This window comes from Zosterops lateralis, assembly GCF_965231275.1.
Source record: "Zosterops lateralis genome assembly, chromosome: Z".
Taxonomy (NCBI): Eukaryota; Metazoa; Chordata; class Aves; order Passeriformes; family Zosteropidae; genus Zosterops; species Zosterops lateralis.
The window spans coordinates 80842573-80858924 of record NC_139800.1 but is presented as its reverse complement, the minus strand read 5'-3'; the positions used below and the strand labels follow the sequence as shown (position 1 = coordinate 80858924).

General features: G+C 55.6%; 1 protein-coding gene across 1 annotated transcript in view; it reads left to right on the top strand.

Annotated features, from left to right (window-relative positions):
- Window positions 1-16352, top strand: part of LOC310922675 (ephrin-B1) — a 47375-nt gene that overhangs the window by 19033 nt on the left and 11990 nt on the right. Inside the window, exon 2 of the mRNA XM_083883410.1 lies at window positions 11530-11807. Within this exon, the coding sequence (XP_083739536.1) occupies window positions 11530-11807 (278 nt within the window). The remainder of the gene's footprint in view (window positions 1-11529; window positions 11808-16352) is intronic.

Sequence of the window (16352 nt, the reverse complement as noted above, 5' to 3'; positions counted from 1 at the left end):
CTCTCAGACTCCTGGCATGGCTGGAACGTGGCCCCAGCCTGGTGGCACACACTGAGTGGGGCAAGGGCTGCCGCTGGGAATGCTGGAGCTAGCGGGATCTTGGGACAAGGCTCTGGGGGATCGCATCTGGCAGCAAAGCAGGGGGGCAGGATGTGGTTGGGGGAGACTTTGGTCTCTCCTGCGGCTCTCGCCAGTTTTCTTCCATGAGTGTGGGTGGCAAGGCACAGGATTTCGTCTCGGGGGGAGGATTGGGAACACTCCCCGTCCGCAGGCAATTGGAAACTGCTGGCGCTGGAGCGGGACAGGCTGGGTGCTCTGCCCTCCTCCTCCCTGGGCCCAAGGGCTGGGTTATTTTTAGGTTTAAACACGAGCTTTGCTTAGTGCCTTGTGAAAGCTCCCTCTGGGAGTGGGAGCCGTGTGTCCCGGCGGAGTCTGGTGACATCCTTGGAGGTGGAAAGAAACACCAGTCCCGGGATCTCCGGTTCTGGCAGCACCTGTGGCACCAGAGCCAGTGCTGGGTTCTGGTTCCTCTCCTCTCCCATTCCCAGCTAGAAGTTGTTCTTTGGATTCAAGTTCAGCTGCACATGTAAATCTGGCCTAAAAATAAAAGCAAGTACAAGCCAGATCTCTTTGTACCAGAGGAGGGATTAAACCTGACACTCCTGTGCTCTCTCCTGGCCCCTCCCTCAGCTGCTGCTCTTCCCATCAGCTTTCAGCTGGGTAAACTGGGAGCAGTGGAAGGGCTGCTGAGGGGGAGCACAAGAGTGTCCCAACTCCTTCCAGTGGTGAAACCGTCAGGAGGATCTTTTTGTTGTAGACGTGGAGAAAATTTGGACTGTTGTGCCAGAAAAGGACAGTAAAGAGGGGTGTGTGCAGCACTGGGAAAGGGTTCTGGGGTTAAAGGGGCAGTTTCTGCCCTGCTGAGCGATATCCAAAGCAGGACTGGAGGAGGAGGCTGGACCCAGCTTTCCTGCAGAGCTGGGTCTCCAGGCTTTGGTGATGGCTCAGTTCTGTGCAGGAGGACAGGAGGGGAGAAAACAAATAACTAATGAAGTCCTGTGACTCATCTGTAGCATTTTCTCCCAGACCTAACCCAGCCCCATCCTCCCCCGTGGAGCAGGGCCAAAGGTCTGGGGCAGCTGAGTGCAGTGAGCCGGTGGTGGGACTGGTGTGGGAGTGAGGAATTTGGGGTGACCTGGTTCAGCCTGGAGAAGGGAAGGCTCCAGAGAGACCTTGGAGCCCCTTCCAGTTCTTAAAGGGGCTCTAGGCAAGCTGAAGAGGGACTTTGGATGAGGACAGGACAAGAGAGAATGGCTTTTCACTGCCATGGGGCAGGGTTAGATGAGATATTGGGAAGAAATTCTTCCCTGTGAGAATTGTGAGGCCCTGGCACAGGTTGCCCAGAGAAACTGTGACTGCCCCTGGATCCCTGGAAGTGTCCGAGGCCAGGTTGGATGGGGCTTGGGGCAAGCTGGGCTAGTGGAAGGTTGGAACCCCATGGCAGGGTTGGAACTGGATGGTCATCAAGGCCCCTTCTAGCTGGGCTGGGCAGCTGTGGGCAGATGTGCACATGGCCAGTGTGGGGAAGGAGGGGTTGGGAAGCTCTTAATAACCCCCAGTGCCAGTGGCAGCTGAACAAGTTCCCAGTAATGACGCCAGGGCTGAGGGCTGGTGATTTGCAGCTGCCTGGGAAGATGGCGCTTCCAGACGGGAGCCAGAGCTGGAATGCCAGAACCCGTTTGGCCACTCCGGGAGCAGGGGGATCAAAGGGCCCGGTGTGAGTCAGGGCGGCGCGGTGGGGGTGACGCTGCTCCCCTGGGACCAGGGGCTGGCAGGGCTGGCGAAACCCGGGAGACCTGTCGGGGCAGGGCAGGGCATCCCGCAGCTGGGATTGGGGAACCCTCCGCAGGGTTTGCTCCTCCCTACCCAGTTCCTGACATTGGGATTAATCCTTCAAACCGCAGCATTGCATCCCCGGGCTGAGCCAGAGCCCCAGGGGCCTGGGTGGGTGCTCTGGAGCTGTCACCCAGGCCTCAATGGGGTCTCCAGGGGTGGAAACCTGAGCCCTGGGACACAGTGAGGGGCTCCTGGGAGCCAGGGGAAATCCAGGAGACTTTGTGGTTTATGCTGCTCCCCAGGACATGTGTGGGCTTTATTCTTCTGGTATTTCTCAGAAATATGGGGGAGGCTGGTGGCTCCTCTCCCTTGCTTTGGAGGTGGCCAGTGGAGTGGGAAGCTGAAGAATTTGGGGAGCCCTCCTGTACCCCTTGGAATGGAGTGGCATGAGCACCCAGTCACTGTCCCATGGGGAGATTTGAGACTCCCGGCTGCAAACTGTGTTTGTGGGGTGCAGGGTTAAGTGGGGTGTCAGGTCCCGGGGCTCAGGAAGGAAAGGGCTCCCTCTCTCCTAAGGCCCAACTACCAGCTGTAACTTCAGCTCTTGCCTCTTAGCTTTCAGTTCTTTTTCTTTTTCCCAATGAGATGGAAAAGTGAGAGGTGGGAAGAGAGGGTATCTTGGAAAACACTGGGGTTTGTGTCAGGTCTGGTGTGCTGAGCCCCCCACCCACCCTTCCCTGTGCCCCCAGCCCTGCTCTGGCGAGGGGGGGCTGCAGTTTGCCTCCGTTCTGTCCCGACTGGGGTTGATCTGCATGAGAATGAGCGGGGCCTGGCGGGGAGGGCTTGTCTTGGGTTCCTTGGGCATATTCCTGCTGCTTTCCCTTCCAAGTGGGCGCCCGGCCGCCGCCGCAGCCCCTGCCAAAGTAATTCTTTGCTTTGGAACTGGGAGACGAAATCTCCTCCTTTTTATTTCGGAGGGGTCAGGGAAGGAGTGGGAACCCCGCTGATCCAACCGTGTTCCCTTTTAACCTGCCTCTCCGTCTCTCCCCCTCCCGGCCCCCCGTCCTCCGGATGAGCGGGGCTGTAGCCAGGGCACGAGTGGCCAAACCGAAGCCGGAAAACACACGGAGCCGAGCGGGAACATGAGCTGTTTCCGATGGATCATTTAATAACTGCAGCATCCCGGGGCTGGGATTGTGCCGCTCTCGGTGCCGTCAGGGTTTTGTGATGCCTGACGTGTGCTAGGCTCTGTCGTTCTGCCTCCATGTTCTCCCTGTGGGCTTTAGGTGCTGTTTTTTTGGGATGGTGGTCACGGTGCAGCATCCAGCTGCCAAACCGTGTTGGGGTAGGGATTGGGGTGCGGGCAGGAGAAGGTGAGTGCCCAGTGCCCACACCTCGGCCCCACCGCTGCCGCCGCCCAGCCTCATTGTCTCACTTCTCTCTCCATTCCTACGCCAATTAAAGCGCCGTGTTGCCATTCATGGCCCTTATGGTTTTGTTCAGTTGTCTGTCAGCTCTTGTCAAGCCCTGTCCCCTTCCCCTCCCCCGTTTCCAAAAACAAAACCTCTGACAAACCCCCCTTTGAATCCCCTCTTACCTCACTCCCAGCGTGGGGCCCCATTGCCGGGGGATGCCGGCGGCGGCGGCGGGGAGACCGCTCCCCACGCCGCCTTTGTGGGCCGCCGCCGCCCCCCGGCCCTCGGCCTCCTGCTTCTGCCAGCATTAATTAGATAACTCGGCCCCTCTTGATTCCTCCGAGGGGAGAGCTGGACGATCCGACTCCAGGGAGAAAATATGGCTTTTCTTCCTCTTTTTTTTGGCCGAGCCCTCGGTTCCGTCGCTGCTGGAGGCGCTTATTGTGCTGGGAAATAACGGGTTTGGGGGGGTGGGTGTGCGATGGGGGTGAGCCTGAGGGACTCCCTGTGTTCCTCATTCCCTGTTCGGACCCCAGGCGGGCGTGGGCGGGAGCCCAGGGTCCCCCGAGCCCATGCCAGCGGCTGCAGAGAGTGCTGCAGGTGGCAGCAGCAGCCTGCGCCAGTGCTCTGGCCCTAATTAAATCTACTCCAAAATCCCTCAATTAGCAGCAGGTTTTGTTTCCCCCCCTCGCCAGGTTTGCATTGAGATCGTTCGGGTGCAGCATCTGAGTGCACGGAGTGTGCGCAGACCTGGGAGGATGGAGCAGCACATGGCTGCTCCTGGCAGGCCCGGCTGCTGCGAGGGCTGGGAGCCTTCCCTCTCCTCCCCCTTCTCTTCTTCCTCCACCTTGGGGCATGAGGGTGGTCAGCAGCCGTCCCTGGAAGTGATGGTTTTGGAATAGGATACATCCTGGCCGAGCCCACGATGGGACAAAGGAGAACGTTCTCCTTTTGTGGGTGCTGCCTTTGGTGGTGGTGATCTGTCATCCTCCTTGGGGCTGCTGGGGAGTCTGGCACTTGGATACTCTCCCTGGCTATAATTATGGGGATAGTTCAGGGAGAAAGCCCTTCCTGCAGCCCTGCTGTGGCGCAGGAGGACTGAGTCACTGGGGCCAGGGATGTCACCAGCTGTGGTGGCAGCTGCTGGCTGTGGGTGCTGAGGTGTGGCTGGCATCCCATAGCATCCATGCCAGCTTTCCTGAAGCCTGCTGACCTCTTCTCCCAGCATCCTGATGTCTGGAACCCTCCTCTGCTCTTGGCTGATAGTAACCTTGGTGTGACTCTTCCCTAGGAGAAGGGGTCTGGACTGCAGGAGGGGAAAGCAGACCTGTCCACAAGCTGCAGGTTTGCAGTTGAAACCAGGATCCTGCTCCCAACTTCCTGCTTGAGAAACCCAACAGTGATGGGTATTTTCCTGGAAAAGTGGGTTCTCTGGTGTGTCCCCCAGATGTTGGATGAGGGCTTGGCTTTCATAGCTAAAGCAGTGACTGCAACATGTGAACAAAGCCCAAGGAGCTATAGTGAGACCTTGTCCCACCTTCCCTGTGTCCCACCTTCCCTGTGTCCCACCTTCCTGCTTCCAGGGCTGCTCAGGGTAGGCAAGGTGCTCTCTCAGCCTTCAGTGTTTGAAGCTGCTTAGGGAGAGTTATGGTCCAAAGTGTGAAACATGAGGCTCCTGTTTCCCAGATCTCTGTGTGAAGCATTGGATTGGCCTCTTGACCATTGCCAAAGCCATGGAAATCCCCAGAGCCACAGGTTTCCCTGTGGAGAGGTGCTGGGAACCATGAGACTGGGACTGGTGCTTGAGCATGGACAGACTACACTGCCTTGGGCATCACCCCCAATTTCTGGGCAGAGAGGGGCAGTTTGGGTTCATTTTCCCCTGCACTTGGTGTTTCCATCCCTTCTGCTCAATCCCAACCCTGGCTTGACCACGACCTGGACTCGGAGCTTTCCAGGGTGTCTTGCAGGGGGACGCTGGCTTGGGCATCTTGTGACTTCACCTCAAAAAATGTCACCCCTGGCGCCCAGGGGTGTGGGATGGGGGGTTTACCAGCTTGCGAGGAGCCTCCCAGCTGGCAGGGAAGCAACAAAAGGGTTTTGGGGAGCAGCAGAGTTGGAAAATGGCATCCCAGAGCTGGGGGGGCCGGTGAGCGTTGCCATGGAGACCCGTTTATGCCTCACTGATGCGTCGTGTAAATCCGTTTGGAAACGAGAAGGGCCTTTTGTCTTTGGGAGGGTTGAATGGGCCTCATTAAACCCGAGATGAGGGGAAAAAAAAAAGGGGCCTTAGAGTGTATCTGGGAGGGAAACTGGACGGAACGGCCCCGCGGGGGCTCAGCAGAGGCTGTTCCCTCTCACAGGGGTGGTGAGGGGCTGGGGGGGCTGGAAGGTGAAAAATATCTCCTTCAACAGCGGAGACCAAAGGAGTGGAGGAGATATGAGCTGCTTTCAGATACCTGGAATTGCTGGTTCTGTGTGGCCACCTCGGCTCCAAAGGATAGAGCAGAAATAGAAGAGGGCTGCCGAAGGGCAAGGAAAATAATTATCCATAGATTAGCAGGGGGAAAAAAGATGGCAGGCTCTTCTAAAGGAGACTAATAATAGAGGAGCACATGAAAGGAGTGGGATCTGAGAGCGTGGGGGTTCGTGTGCTCCTATTTACCCTCTTGTGGTGATGAGCGGCGCGATGGACCAGCGAGAAGGCGACAGATACAGAGGGAGGAACCTTTTCATTCCTCTTGTAATTAACTTCCTTCCACGGAGTATCTTTGTTCCCAAGAGCTGAATGGGAGTCAAACAGGAGAAAGGGGCCGTGCCTCTGCATACTGGCACCACTTTGGGGAAGGGCTATGGATGTTGGTGGTGTGCTGGGATCAGGTGGGCCTTTGAGATTAGGGTGTAATTCCTCTGGTTTGATTGTCTTTGGCTCTGGAGAGGTAAGGTGAGGTAGGTGGGGGCTGCACTGTCTCACTGATACCTGCTGGTGTCAGCAGGAGAATCTCTCCCTGTGGCAGAGGGTGTCTGATGTTCTCAGCTCAAGTTCCTTGGGGACAATGTGGTTGTGTCCCTGTCTGATAATGCTGTTTGATCTGTGATGTCCCACTTCACCTAAGCTAGGTTCCAGTTTTTACTACTGACCTCTCAGTTCTCTTTCTTGGTGAAAATACAGGTTTTGGCAGAGGTCACGAAGGAAGCTTTGGACAAGCTGTGCAGGGACTCTCCAGTGGTGGGAGTGTGATGTGGCTCTATGACATTGGGGTCTGGAAAACAGCTCTGGGGACAGAGCTTGATCCTTGTGGCCAGTGGCAGAGAGTCCCCAGTGCCTGGGCATGGCTGCTGTGTCCTAGGAAGGCTTGGACAAGTGAGGCAGAAAGGATAGGACTGGATTTGTGTGTGGCTGGGCACCAGCAAATTGCAGGGTTCAGGAGTGTTTTTCAGAATCCCACAGCCAGTTTGAATATGGAGCTTTGGCTTTTTTACTGGATCTGGCCCCTTCCCATCCCTTCCTTGAGGAGATTCCCAGTGGGTGGGAGCTGTGATCCATCTGGAAGGACTCACATGCTCTGTTGGTGTGGAGAGCTTGGCCCATGGGGGCTTCAGCTGCCCAGACACCAGGAAAATCTCCCAGCTCCTGCAGGTCTCGCTCTGCCAGGCATTGTCAGCCTTCCCTGCCAGACATACACGTCCTCCATGTAAGATCCAGTTATTTTTGGATTTCTTTGAAGCAAACAGCATTTAGCATATGTCATCTTATATGTATGTCAGCATCAGCTTTAGAACATCTTCTCCAAGGAGAAGGTTCTTGGGAAATGTTGTTCTGTTTCTGCCAAGCCTGAAATCAGGTGAGGGGCATCGTGTGCTGTGGACGTGGGGAAAGGTGATGCTGCCCCAGAGATTCTATAGTTGGAAGGAATGCCTGGATCCAGAGGGACAGCAGGTGGAAAATAATGTCAACCCATTCTCTTAAAAAATTGTATTTTTAAGCCATTTTTTGGTCTTCCCTAACAAAGAGCTGAAGGACTGTTGGATTTTAAGGTTCCAGATGACTTATCTGCAAGACACTTGTGTTTGCAGGATTGCTGAGAATGTGTTGGCTCATCCATGTCTATCCATGGATGTCTCCCAAATGGAGGAGAGGTGCCTGCATGGGAGGGGGGTGTGGAGGAGTGGGGCATCATCACTCCTGATCTTACTCTGGCCAAACTTGCTTGATTTTCCTCCTTACCTTGTGTTTTTCCTCCTGTCCCAACGAACCCTGTCTGGGATGCCTCCAGGCCCTGGCTGAATCCATGGTTGTTCCAGCAGGTCCCACCTGTAGCCCCCGGTCGCTCCATCAGATCTTGCATTTTAGACCCCCAAGGGGAAGTGAGGGGGGCTCGACAAGGGACTGGGGCCCCCACCAGCAGCCCCCCAGCTCAGGGCACGGGAGAGGCTGCACTTTAATCCCATCTCCCTGCTCCGGCATCCCGGCATCCTGCTGCCAACAGAGCTCCCGTTGTTTACCCAACTCAGAGGAATCGGTTTACAAGGCTCACAAATCCCCTTTTCACCTTTCCCATCAGAAAACACCTCCCGAAACAATGAGGAAATTGGACGCTGCCACCTGATCGCTCCCAAGGAACCTGCGGGGCCGGGAGCTGGGGGCCTGGAGCAGCGCCGGGGACAGGGATGCCTGGCTGGGATGGTCCCTGGGCTCTGCGGGTGGGCAGCCACGGGTGCCACCCAAAAATCACCTCAAGGGCTTTATGGGATGAACTGCCAGCCCTCTCCACCTCCTCAGCTGGCAAAAAAATCCTTGTTTTAAGCTTTAATGGCTGTAGTTAGTCATTCCCACCCCTTCGGACACCAGGAGAAAGGATGCTGGGATGTTGCCTGTGAACTGGTGATGATGCGAGTCACAGGACCCCAGAATGGTTTGGGTTGGAAGGGATCTTAAAGCTCAACCAGTTTCACCCCATGTCATGGATGGGGACACTTTCCACTGTCTCAGGTTGCTCCATGTCCCATCCAACCTGGCCTTGGACACTTCAGGGATGGGGCAGGAATAAAGCTGGAGCCATTATCCTCCTCCTCCCACATGGTGGACAAGGTAGAAGAGAGTGATTCTTAATGCTGTGAGTTGTGTCAGCATTAAGGTTGAGCTAAGTTTTAGTTTTTCTGGTTTTTTTCCCCCTTTCCCACCTTAAAACAGGGCTATCAGGTTGTATTTTCCAGAGGAACAGCAGATTCCCCCTTCCCTCCCTGAAATTACAGTGGGTGCTCTGAGGGCACGATGAATTTCCCTATTAATTTAAGAGCTGCTCTGTTCACTCCTCCGGGTTAAGATAAATCTGAAGACATGTCCTTGTGAAGACAAGTCAAGAGTGTAATTCCTTTTTGTCTTCAACCATCCCTTGGAACTAAAATTCCTTGTCTCCAGAACTGGCTGAAATCCTGTATTCAGGCAAACATGTGACAATTTTAGGACGTTTTTTCCTCTCCTTTTCTTGTGATAAATGTTGCTTTTCACTCTGTATTTTAAAGGAAAATTTGCCAAAGAACCAGCCTCTGGCATGGTGGGAGCTGTTGTTGGTCTTCCCTAGGACGATCATCACAAGCTGTTCTTGTGATAAAGCAGAATTTTTTGGGGAAATAAAGGTCTCTGTGTGTGGTGAGAAGCTGCAAGAGCTGTGTGAGGGGTTTGAGGCACATGCCTCAGGTTTATGTCCTCTCCTCTGCTGCCCAGGCTGTCATCTGGAAATGGCCCTGCTGTTGGAGAAGAGGGGAAATGGAGGAGAAAAAAATCAGGAAAATTGGAGGACAAAGGGAAAACAGTCTATGTGCAGTTGGGAATGTGGCTTGTGGGGAGCAGCGGTTGGAGGGAGCAGCACGAAAGCTCCACGCACAGGGAAGTGGCTCTGTCTCACTCCATGTTTGCTTGGATCTGGAAGATGTTTCTGGGCTAATTCCCAGACAGCAGCTGTGTGCTTCTGGAGCTGAGAGTGAGCACTCATGGAAGAGATTTGCCTCCTTGTTTTATCCTTACGTAAACCAAAGGTAGGCCTTGGTCCTGGAGTTCCTGGGATGAAGAGGTGCCAGCAGGATGTGGTGCTGGAAGGTTCTCAGCTCCCTCGGTTGCTTCATGGCCCCTCCCCTGCTTACAAATCTTTTTGGCCTGATCCCAACAGGCTGGTGGCCCAGGGACCAGTTGGTTTGCAGGTGTTGGCCAAGGTTTTGGCCACAGAGGTGTGATAGGTCCTCCTGGTATGGAGATGAGGGTGGATAGGAGCCTTCTCCTCCTGCTCTGGCGGTGCAAGACATCTGCTTGACTTGTTTGTGGCTTCCTGTTTGGCATCTTCTGGGCAGGAGAGAGCTGGCAGGGGCTGGAGGAGGGAGCTTGAGTCACTCCAGAGTCCTGTGCCAGGAAGCCTCTGACTCAGCCCAACTGTGGAGAAAGAAGTGTGGGATCCAGCTGCCTCTTGGGGTGGGAACTCGTGCAAGTGTTCACTTGCGCTGCGTGTCTGCGGCCGGGCGGGGAGGGAGGGACAGGGGCTGCTCCTGCCTCCTGCTCCCGCTCCGGCCTTGCGTCAGGGCTCCAGCCGTGGGTGGGGAAGCCTTTATCGCTCCCAAGGTTTTGGAAGTGCCTGCTGGCCACCGGCCAGGTGACCTACTTGGTGGTGTGAAGCAAAGCGAGGCTCACCTGATGGCTGTGCCAGGATGGGAACAAGCTCTATATCCCACCTGTGTCCCTAAAGACCCTCCAGGGGTCAGGTTTCCCACTCTCTCCTGGTCGCCTTCTTCCCGAATCATGACTTGTACCAAACTCCCTGCCACGTGCTGCTGTGCCAGTAGTGCTTCATCTGCCACCAGGGCAGATCCCAACTGCCCCATTGTGCTCCTTTGGGTTCTACTGGAGCTGATGTGGTGGGAGGCAGCCAGGCAGGGAGGATGGACCCATAACCCCTCTAAATCCAGCTCTGTGATGGGGCTGTCCCTGCCATCCCTGTGCCATGCCCTGGGTCCTGGGATGCTCCTCTGACCCGACAAGCTGCAGAGTGAGATGCAGATGATGTCTGTGTGTCTGCCCTGCTGCTTCAGCTGGCACCGAGCTCCGGAGCCTGTGCCAAGGGCACTGGGGGTGCGTGGGCTCGGGCTCCGCCTGCCTGCTCCCAGCCCAGCCTGTGGATCTGCTTGGCTCCAGCAGCCAAAGCCTGGTACTGGTTCCAGCTCTGTGGCTTCTTGCTAAGACTTGCATAGAGCCACGGAGCAGGTTGGTCTTGTGTGTTTGATCTTCCTTCCATGGAGCCTGCAGCTCCAGCCGAAGCAGCTGGCTGGGGAGAAGGTATCCCGGCCCCCATCCAATCTCTGGGGTGGGCTGGGGCAGGGATGGGCTGTGTCCGACGGCGGAAAGGGAAGTGTGGCCATGCAGCCTTGGCAAAGCCCTCACTTTGCGTTTTGCTTTGCCCAGATTACGTGAGGGAGTTGCAGCAGAGATAACTCTGCAGGAAAATCCATTCCCACCTTATCTCCCATCAGGAACGCGTTTAGTTGCCTACATCAAAGTAGATGATCTGCTGCTTCCCTCCTTGCTGCCCTAATCCTCTCCTTCACGCTGAAAAAACCTAATCAGTGCCTTGCCCCACCATAACGAGATCCGAATGTTAATTATCAGCATCTTTACCTTCCTACCCTTCCCAATGCCCTGCCTTCCAGCCCCGAATAGCTTTCCTCCCTCCTTGCTCCTCTCCATCCGGTCCTCCCACGCTCCTGGGCACACTGTTGAGCCTGCCTCAGTAGAAGTTGTCCTGCAGGATGCTTCCTTCCCTTCCATTTAAGGACAGGAATTCCTCAGGGAGCTGGGGCGTGGATGGGATCCCTCCCTGCGCCCCATTGTCAGGACTTCTCCCTATGCCTAATTATTGCCTGTCCCTGCAGGAAGCTCCTTGCCTGGCCGTCGGGCAGAGCTGCGGCGTCTCCCAGCCCTTTGTGGGGAGACTCATTCCCGGTTGGATGCCAGGCTTGGGGCCGGGAAGGGTGCCCGCCCTCATCATGGCTGGCGAGTGGGACTGACCCAAGCCAGCCCTGGTTTTGTCAGCAGGAGCCTGTGCTGGCTCCGTGAACAGGCTGGGATGGTGAGGGAAGAGGAGAACTTGATTTCGGTGTCAAAACCCATCTTACAGAGGGGGAACAGCAGAGCCAAAGCACAAAATAAAATAATGGTGTTAGAGTGGGATGGGCCAGGCTGGTGTGACCTCTGCTCCAGCACGTGGTAACCTCTTACCCTCCTCTCTTCCAGGTTCATGACTGGGAAGGGGCTGGTCATCTACCCAGAGATTGGGGATAAACTGGACATCATCTGCCCGAAGGCAGAGCCGTCCAAGCCTTACGAGTACTACAAGCTGTACCTGGTGAGGAAGGAACAGGCAGATGCCTGCAGCACCGTCATGGACCCCAACGTGCTGGTGACGTGCAACCGGCCCGAGCAGGAGATCCGCTTCACCATCAAGTTCCAGGAGTTCAGCCCCAACTACATGGGCCTGGAATTCAAGCGGCAGCAGGATTACTTCATCACATGTGAGTCGCCCTCCTCTTCCTCACTGCCAGCCCTGGCTCGGGAGGGCTGGGCGCCTGGAGAGTGTCACCAGGCGCTTGTGTGTGACTTGGCCGGTGCAGAGAGCTGACACGGATGGAAAATATGTCCCGTTGGATGGGAGCAGGGGGAGGAATGTGTCACTGGCCGAGTGGGTCACCAGGCCCTATCTGGCTGCTGTGCTGTGCCCCCTGCCCTTGCTCATGGCTGGGAGCAGGAGCAATCCCCATCTGGGGTCGGCCCAGGAGTGCTGTCATGCCTGGAGCCTATTTTTTGCTGCCATCTTTGATGGAAGTGTTGCAGGGTTTTGGTTTGGGGCTGGGGAGAAAGAGGAATGATGATACTTGTCTTCATTCCTGGGTGTTGGCTCCAAGAGCAGCCCCAGCACTGGGAGGTGCTGGTGGTGTCCAGTGTGTGATGAGATGTGATTGAAGTGGCTGCAAAATTCTGCACACTGGCTTGTTCTGTTTGTGTCTTGGTGCACCATGGCATTTTATGGAGGGGAGAGAGAAGGAGGCTGGAATGTTCTCAGAGCCTGTGGTCTGTGCGTGCAGGGAATTGCTGCACAGAAATGTATCCACTTGTATCCTGCTCTGGTGTGGATGGAGGGGGAGCTCAGCCGTGTCTGGGCAGCGCTGCCAGCTCTCTCTTTGTCCCCTCCCCTCCTCCTCAGCCTGGCTGTCCCCGCCTGGCTGGGGGCACTGCAAAGGGCACGGTGGCCACGGCTCAGCTCCCCTCGCTGTGTGCCCTGGGCTCTGTGGCGAGCGGCCGGCACAAGGGTCACTGCCTGTGTGGGAGCGAGCGCCCGGCCGTGGGAGCCGTGTGTTCCCGGCTGGAAACAGGGTATTTTTAGCCTGGAATCTTTGGGAGGGGGTGGCAAGGCTGTGGCGGGCAGTGGAGAAGGGAGGGCTGTGCTGTAGCGTGTTGCTGTGTTGAGGCTGCTGGTCTGGATATCCCCAGCGAGCCTGGCTGGGGCTGTTGGAATCTTGCTGCGGAATAATTTGGAATAAATCTGATGCAAGGGAAACAGTCGGGCCTGGCTCTGGCAGGTCAGCCTTGAGCCCTCATCACTTCTGTCATGGCAAATTTTTCTGGGTGGTGACAGGGGCTCTCAGTGGGCTCTGCGGAGATGCCAGAGTGGCTCCTGGATCGTCAGCCAGGGAAGTTTCCCTAACAGGAGGGGTGACGGCAGGGACGACCTGGCGCCGCAACCTGCAGAGCCAGCTGGGCTCAGTGCTGGCAGTGACCACGGGTTCTGCAGGGCTGAGTCACTGCGGCAGGGCCAGGCTCTTCCAGAGCAATGGTCACTGTCACTGTCCAGACATGGGGACACGTGTCACTTGAGGGACACCAGCTTTGAAGGCAATGGGAGCAGGACACCCTGGTTCCAGCCCAGATGCCCCAGATGGGCTGGGGAGACCAAAAACACACTGGCACAACTCCCATGTAGACTCCCATCTCCATTACCACAGCTGGTACCAGCCTGGTGGCTCTCGGAACCCAAAGTTCAGCCCTCTTGCTGTCGTTCAGCTGATGGAAAGCTTGATTGAATATGAGCTTTGCCTGCAGTGGGCAAAAATTTGGAAGAGAGGCCAAAGTGCCAGACTTGGGTCAGGCAAACATCTTGAAGTACTCGGTCAGTGGCTCCTCTGTGTTCCGGGGTCAAGTTCAAGCACTGACATGGTCTTCAAGCTAATGAGGGCAGAAATTGGGATCCTCTGAGCTACAGCCCGTGGGACTCTCAGGCTGCAAAGAGCCCTCAAAGACAAATAGGTTCGCCTAAACAAGCTCAGAAGGTGAACAAAGCACCAAGAAGAAGAAATATGGGATCCCTGTTATGGTAACCAAGTCCATCAGGAAGGTGGAGGCAGAAGGATTTACCAGCCTCTGAATTACCCAAATTTTACCGAGCTGTTTTGCATTTCACACGAAAACTGAAGTGAAAATCAACCTCCTGGAGCTTTGGGAGGCGCTTTCACAAGCAGCCGCCGGTGCGTTGCCGGCTCCAAACGCGGCTCCCGCGGGGCCCCCATGGCTTTGAGCCGATGCCAGCTCCCCTCCAAGGCTGCCAGCACACCTGGGTCACTGCAGGTGACCGGCTCCGGCTCGCTGCGGATGCAACAGGACACGCAGCCGGGATTTTGCAAAGACGGCATAGCCCAGCTTGGGAAATCCTGGCTGTGCGTCCCGTCAGATGGTGGGCTGAGCCTTTTAAGCTCTTTTTTTAATATAAAATCCTGTTTATCCTCTTGTATAGGCTGTATAGGGATGCAGTGAGCAGGGTGCTTGGAGCATCCCTGTGGGATGCCCCCCCTCTCCTCAGGAGGCCGGCAGTGCCCTCTGCCCCTGCCTTGGACCGTTTCTGACTTTAATTTCTCTTGACTCCTCCAAGCTTTGATGCGAAACCCCTCAGAGCTGAGAGCTGCCAGCTGAACTTTGGCCCCTGGGTGGGCTGAGGATGCTCCTGTGATCTGGCCGTACCCTCTGCCGAGCAGCCCCAGGAGTTCTTTCTGCCAAGAAATAAAATAGCCAAAAAAACAAAGTCAAAAGTCTCCTGAGCAGACCACCCACATGTTGTCTTTTTCCCCCCCTTCCCCAATTTTTTCCCCTCCCTTTCCCGAAGCTTTGCCTGAACACACAAAGGGGTTTTTTTTCTCCCTTTTCATTTCTAAGCCGGGAAAGCAATGCTGGAGCCGAGGGGAACAGGGCGTGTGCCACTCATCCCCCACCTTCCCCAGCGCCTGGAAAACCTCCTCACCGGAGCCGGGGGACTTCCCAGGGTCCCTCCTATTCAGGACTGGTCCTTGCTATCACTTTGGATATGCCAAGCCTTGTTTAGGGACACTTTTATCATGGAGGGACACGGCCCCAGCCCTCGGCTTAGCAATGAAAAGGCTTTTGAAAGCTGCTGTTCCCTGTCCCCATCCTCTCTGGAGCCTCACACCAACCCCCTCCACAGCAGCTCCAGGCTTTCCTTAAAAGCATTGTTGCTCCTGGGGGTGGATAAGGAAAGGTGATGCTTGTTCCTAAGGCTTTCCATAAAGAACAAGAGGCAGCAGCGTCTGCCTGCAGGTCTACACTGGAGACAGAGACTGGAGGGGCACGTGGGACTCCAGCAGGACATGGGCACCATCCCCAGGATGAAGTGCTGAGAGTGTGAAGGAGCTGGGAATTTGGGAATTGTGTGTTTTATATCATGTTGAGCTGTGGTTTCTTCCATCCCTGATCTCCCAGGTGTTTTCCTGCTTGCCCTTGGTGCCTTGGTGGGATTCCCTGTCCCTAGTGTTCTGTCCCCTCCCTACAAAATGCTTCCCACTGGAATAGCCTTCCCTCTGCCTGCTTCCTGCACTCCTGGGATGTCGTGAGCAGCTCCTGCCCCACCATGGCTTATCCAGCCCTGCAGGTTCAGCTCCCTCCACCTCCCCTCCTAATTCACTCCAACTCCTAATTGCGTTTGCTGCTCGTCTTTGAACTTGCTCCAGTTTTACTATCTCTGGTAATGAGGTGCCTGGATAGAGATCCATTAATCCCTGTGTCCTGGCAATAGGGTGACGTGAGGAGGAGCTCCCGCAGTGGCTCCCTGCTATCCCAGAGCTCTGGATCAGAGAATCAAAGAATAGTTTGCGTTAGAAGGAACTGTTAAGTGTCACCTGTTCCATCCCTGGAAGTGTTCAAGACCAGGTTGGATGGGGCTTGGAGCAACCTGGGCTAGTAGAAGGTGTTCCTGCCCATGGCAGGGGATAAACTGGATGGACTCCCATAGTTCCCAGTTCCTTCTCTGGTTTTTGGGGCTGGTGGTGGTCCTGACAGCCCCTTCCATACTCAGTGGGGTGTGGAGACCCCAGGCAAACCTTGCCCAGCCTCAGGGTGCACTCCAGGCAGCTGTTTGCAGATGTGGTGGTGCCGAGGTGTTCTTCCAGGTGTTCTTCCTCAGTGTCTGACCTGTCCCATGGGTCTCTTTAAAGCACAGAGCCCTTGTTTGATGGCAATGCTGAAGGAAAAGCAAGGTCCTAGTAGATGTTTCCTCATAAATATGAGGCGTTTGCTGTTTATTGTGAGTCCTTAAGCCCTTCAATCCATTTTTGATGTAATAACGTCCGTAATCCAATCCAATGCTTTTTGGCAGCGGGATGCAGTGAGAGCGGATCTATTACCCTGAGTGTTGTGTTAAAGCCCTTGTCTTGCATTTCTGTTTTTAGATGCAATTAGTCTTAACCTGGCAAGAGTTATTTGTTGTAAACCATCGCTGCTGCTGCGATGCGGCTTCGTCCCTGGGCCACGCTCTGTCAGCGTTTTCCTGCAGCTCAGCGTGAGGAAGGGGGTCACCTATACCCTTCCAGCTGCCAGGATCATCCTTCCTCCTCGGGAGCTTTTTTGGGACACATTGCCATACTCGCTTTTCTGGCTGTGCTCCTTCAGCTTCCGTTGGTTTGGGAAGCCTTCAGCCCGTGCCAGTGCGTGTGTGCGGAGCCGCTCGCGCTCCTTCCCGCATTCCTTGGGATTTGATAATTCCCTTGCTGGTTCCTTGG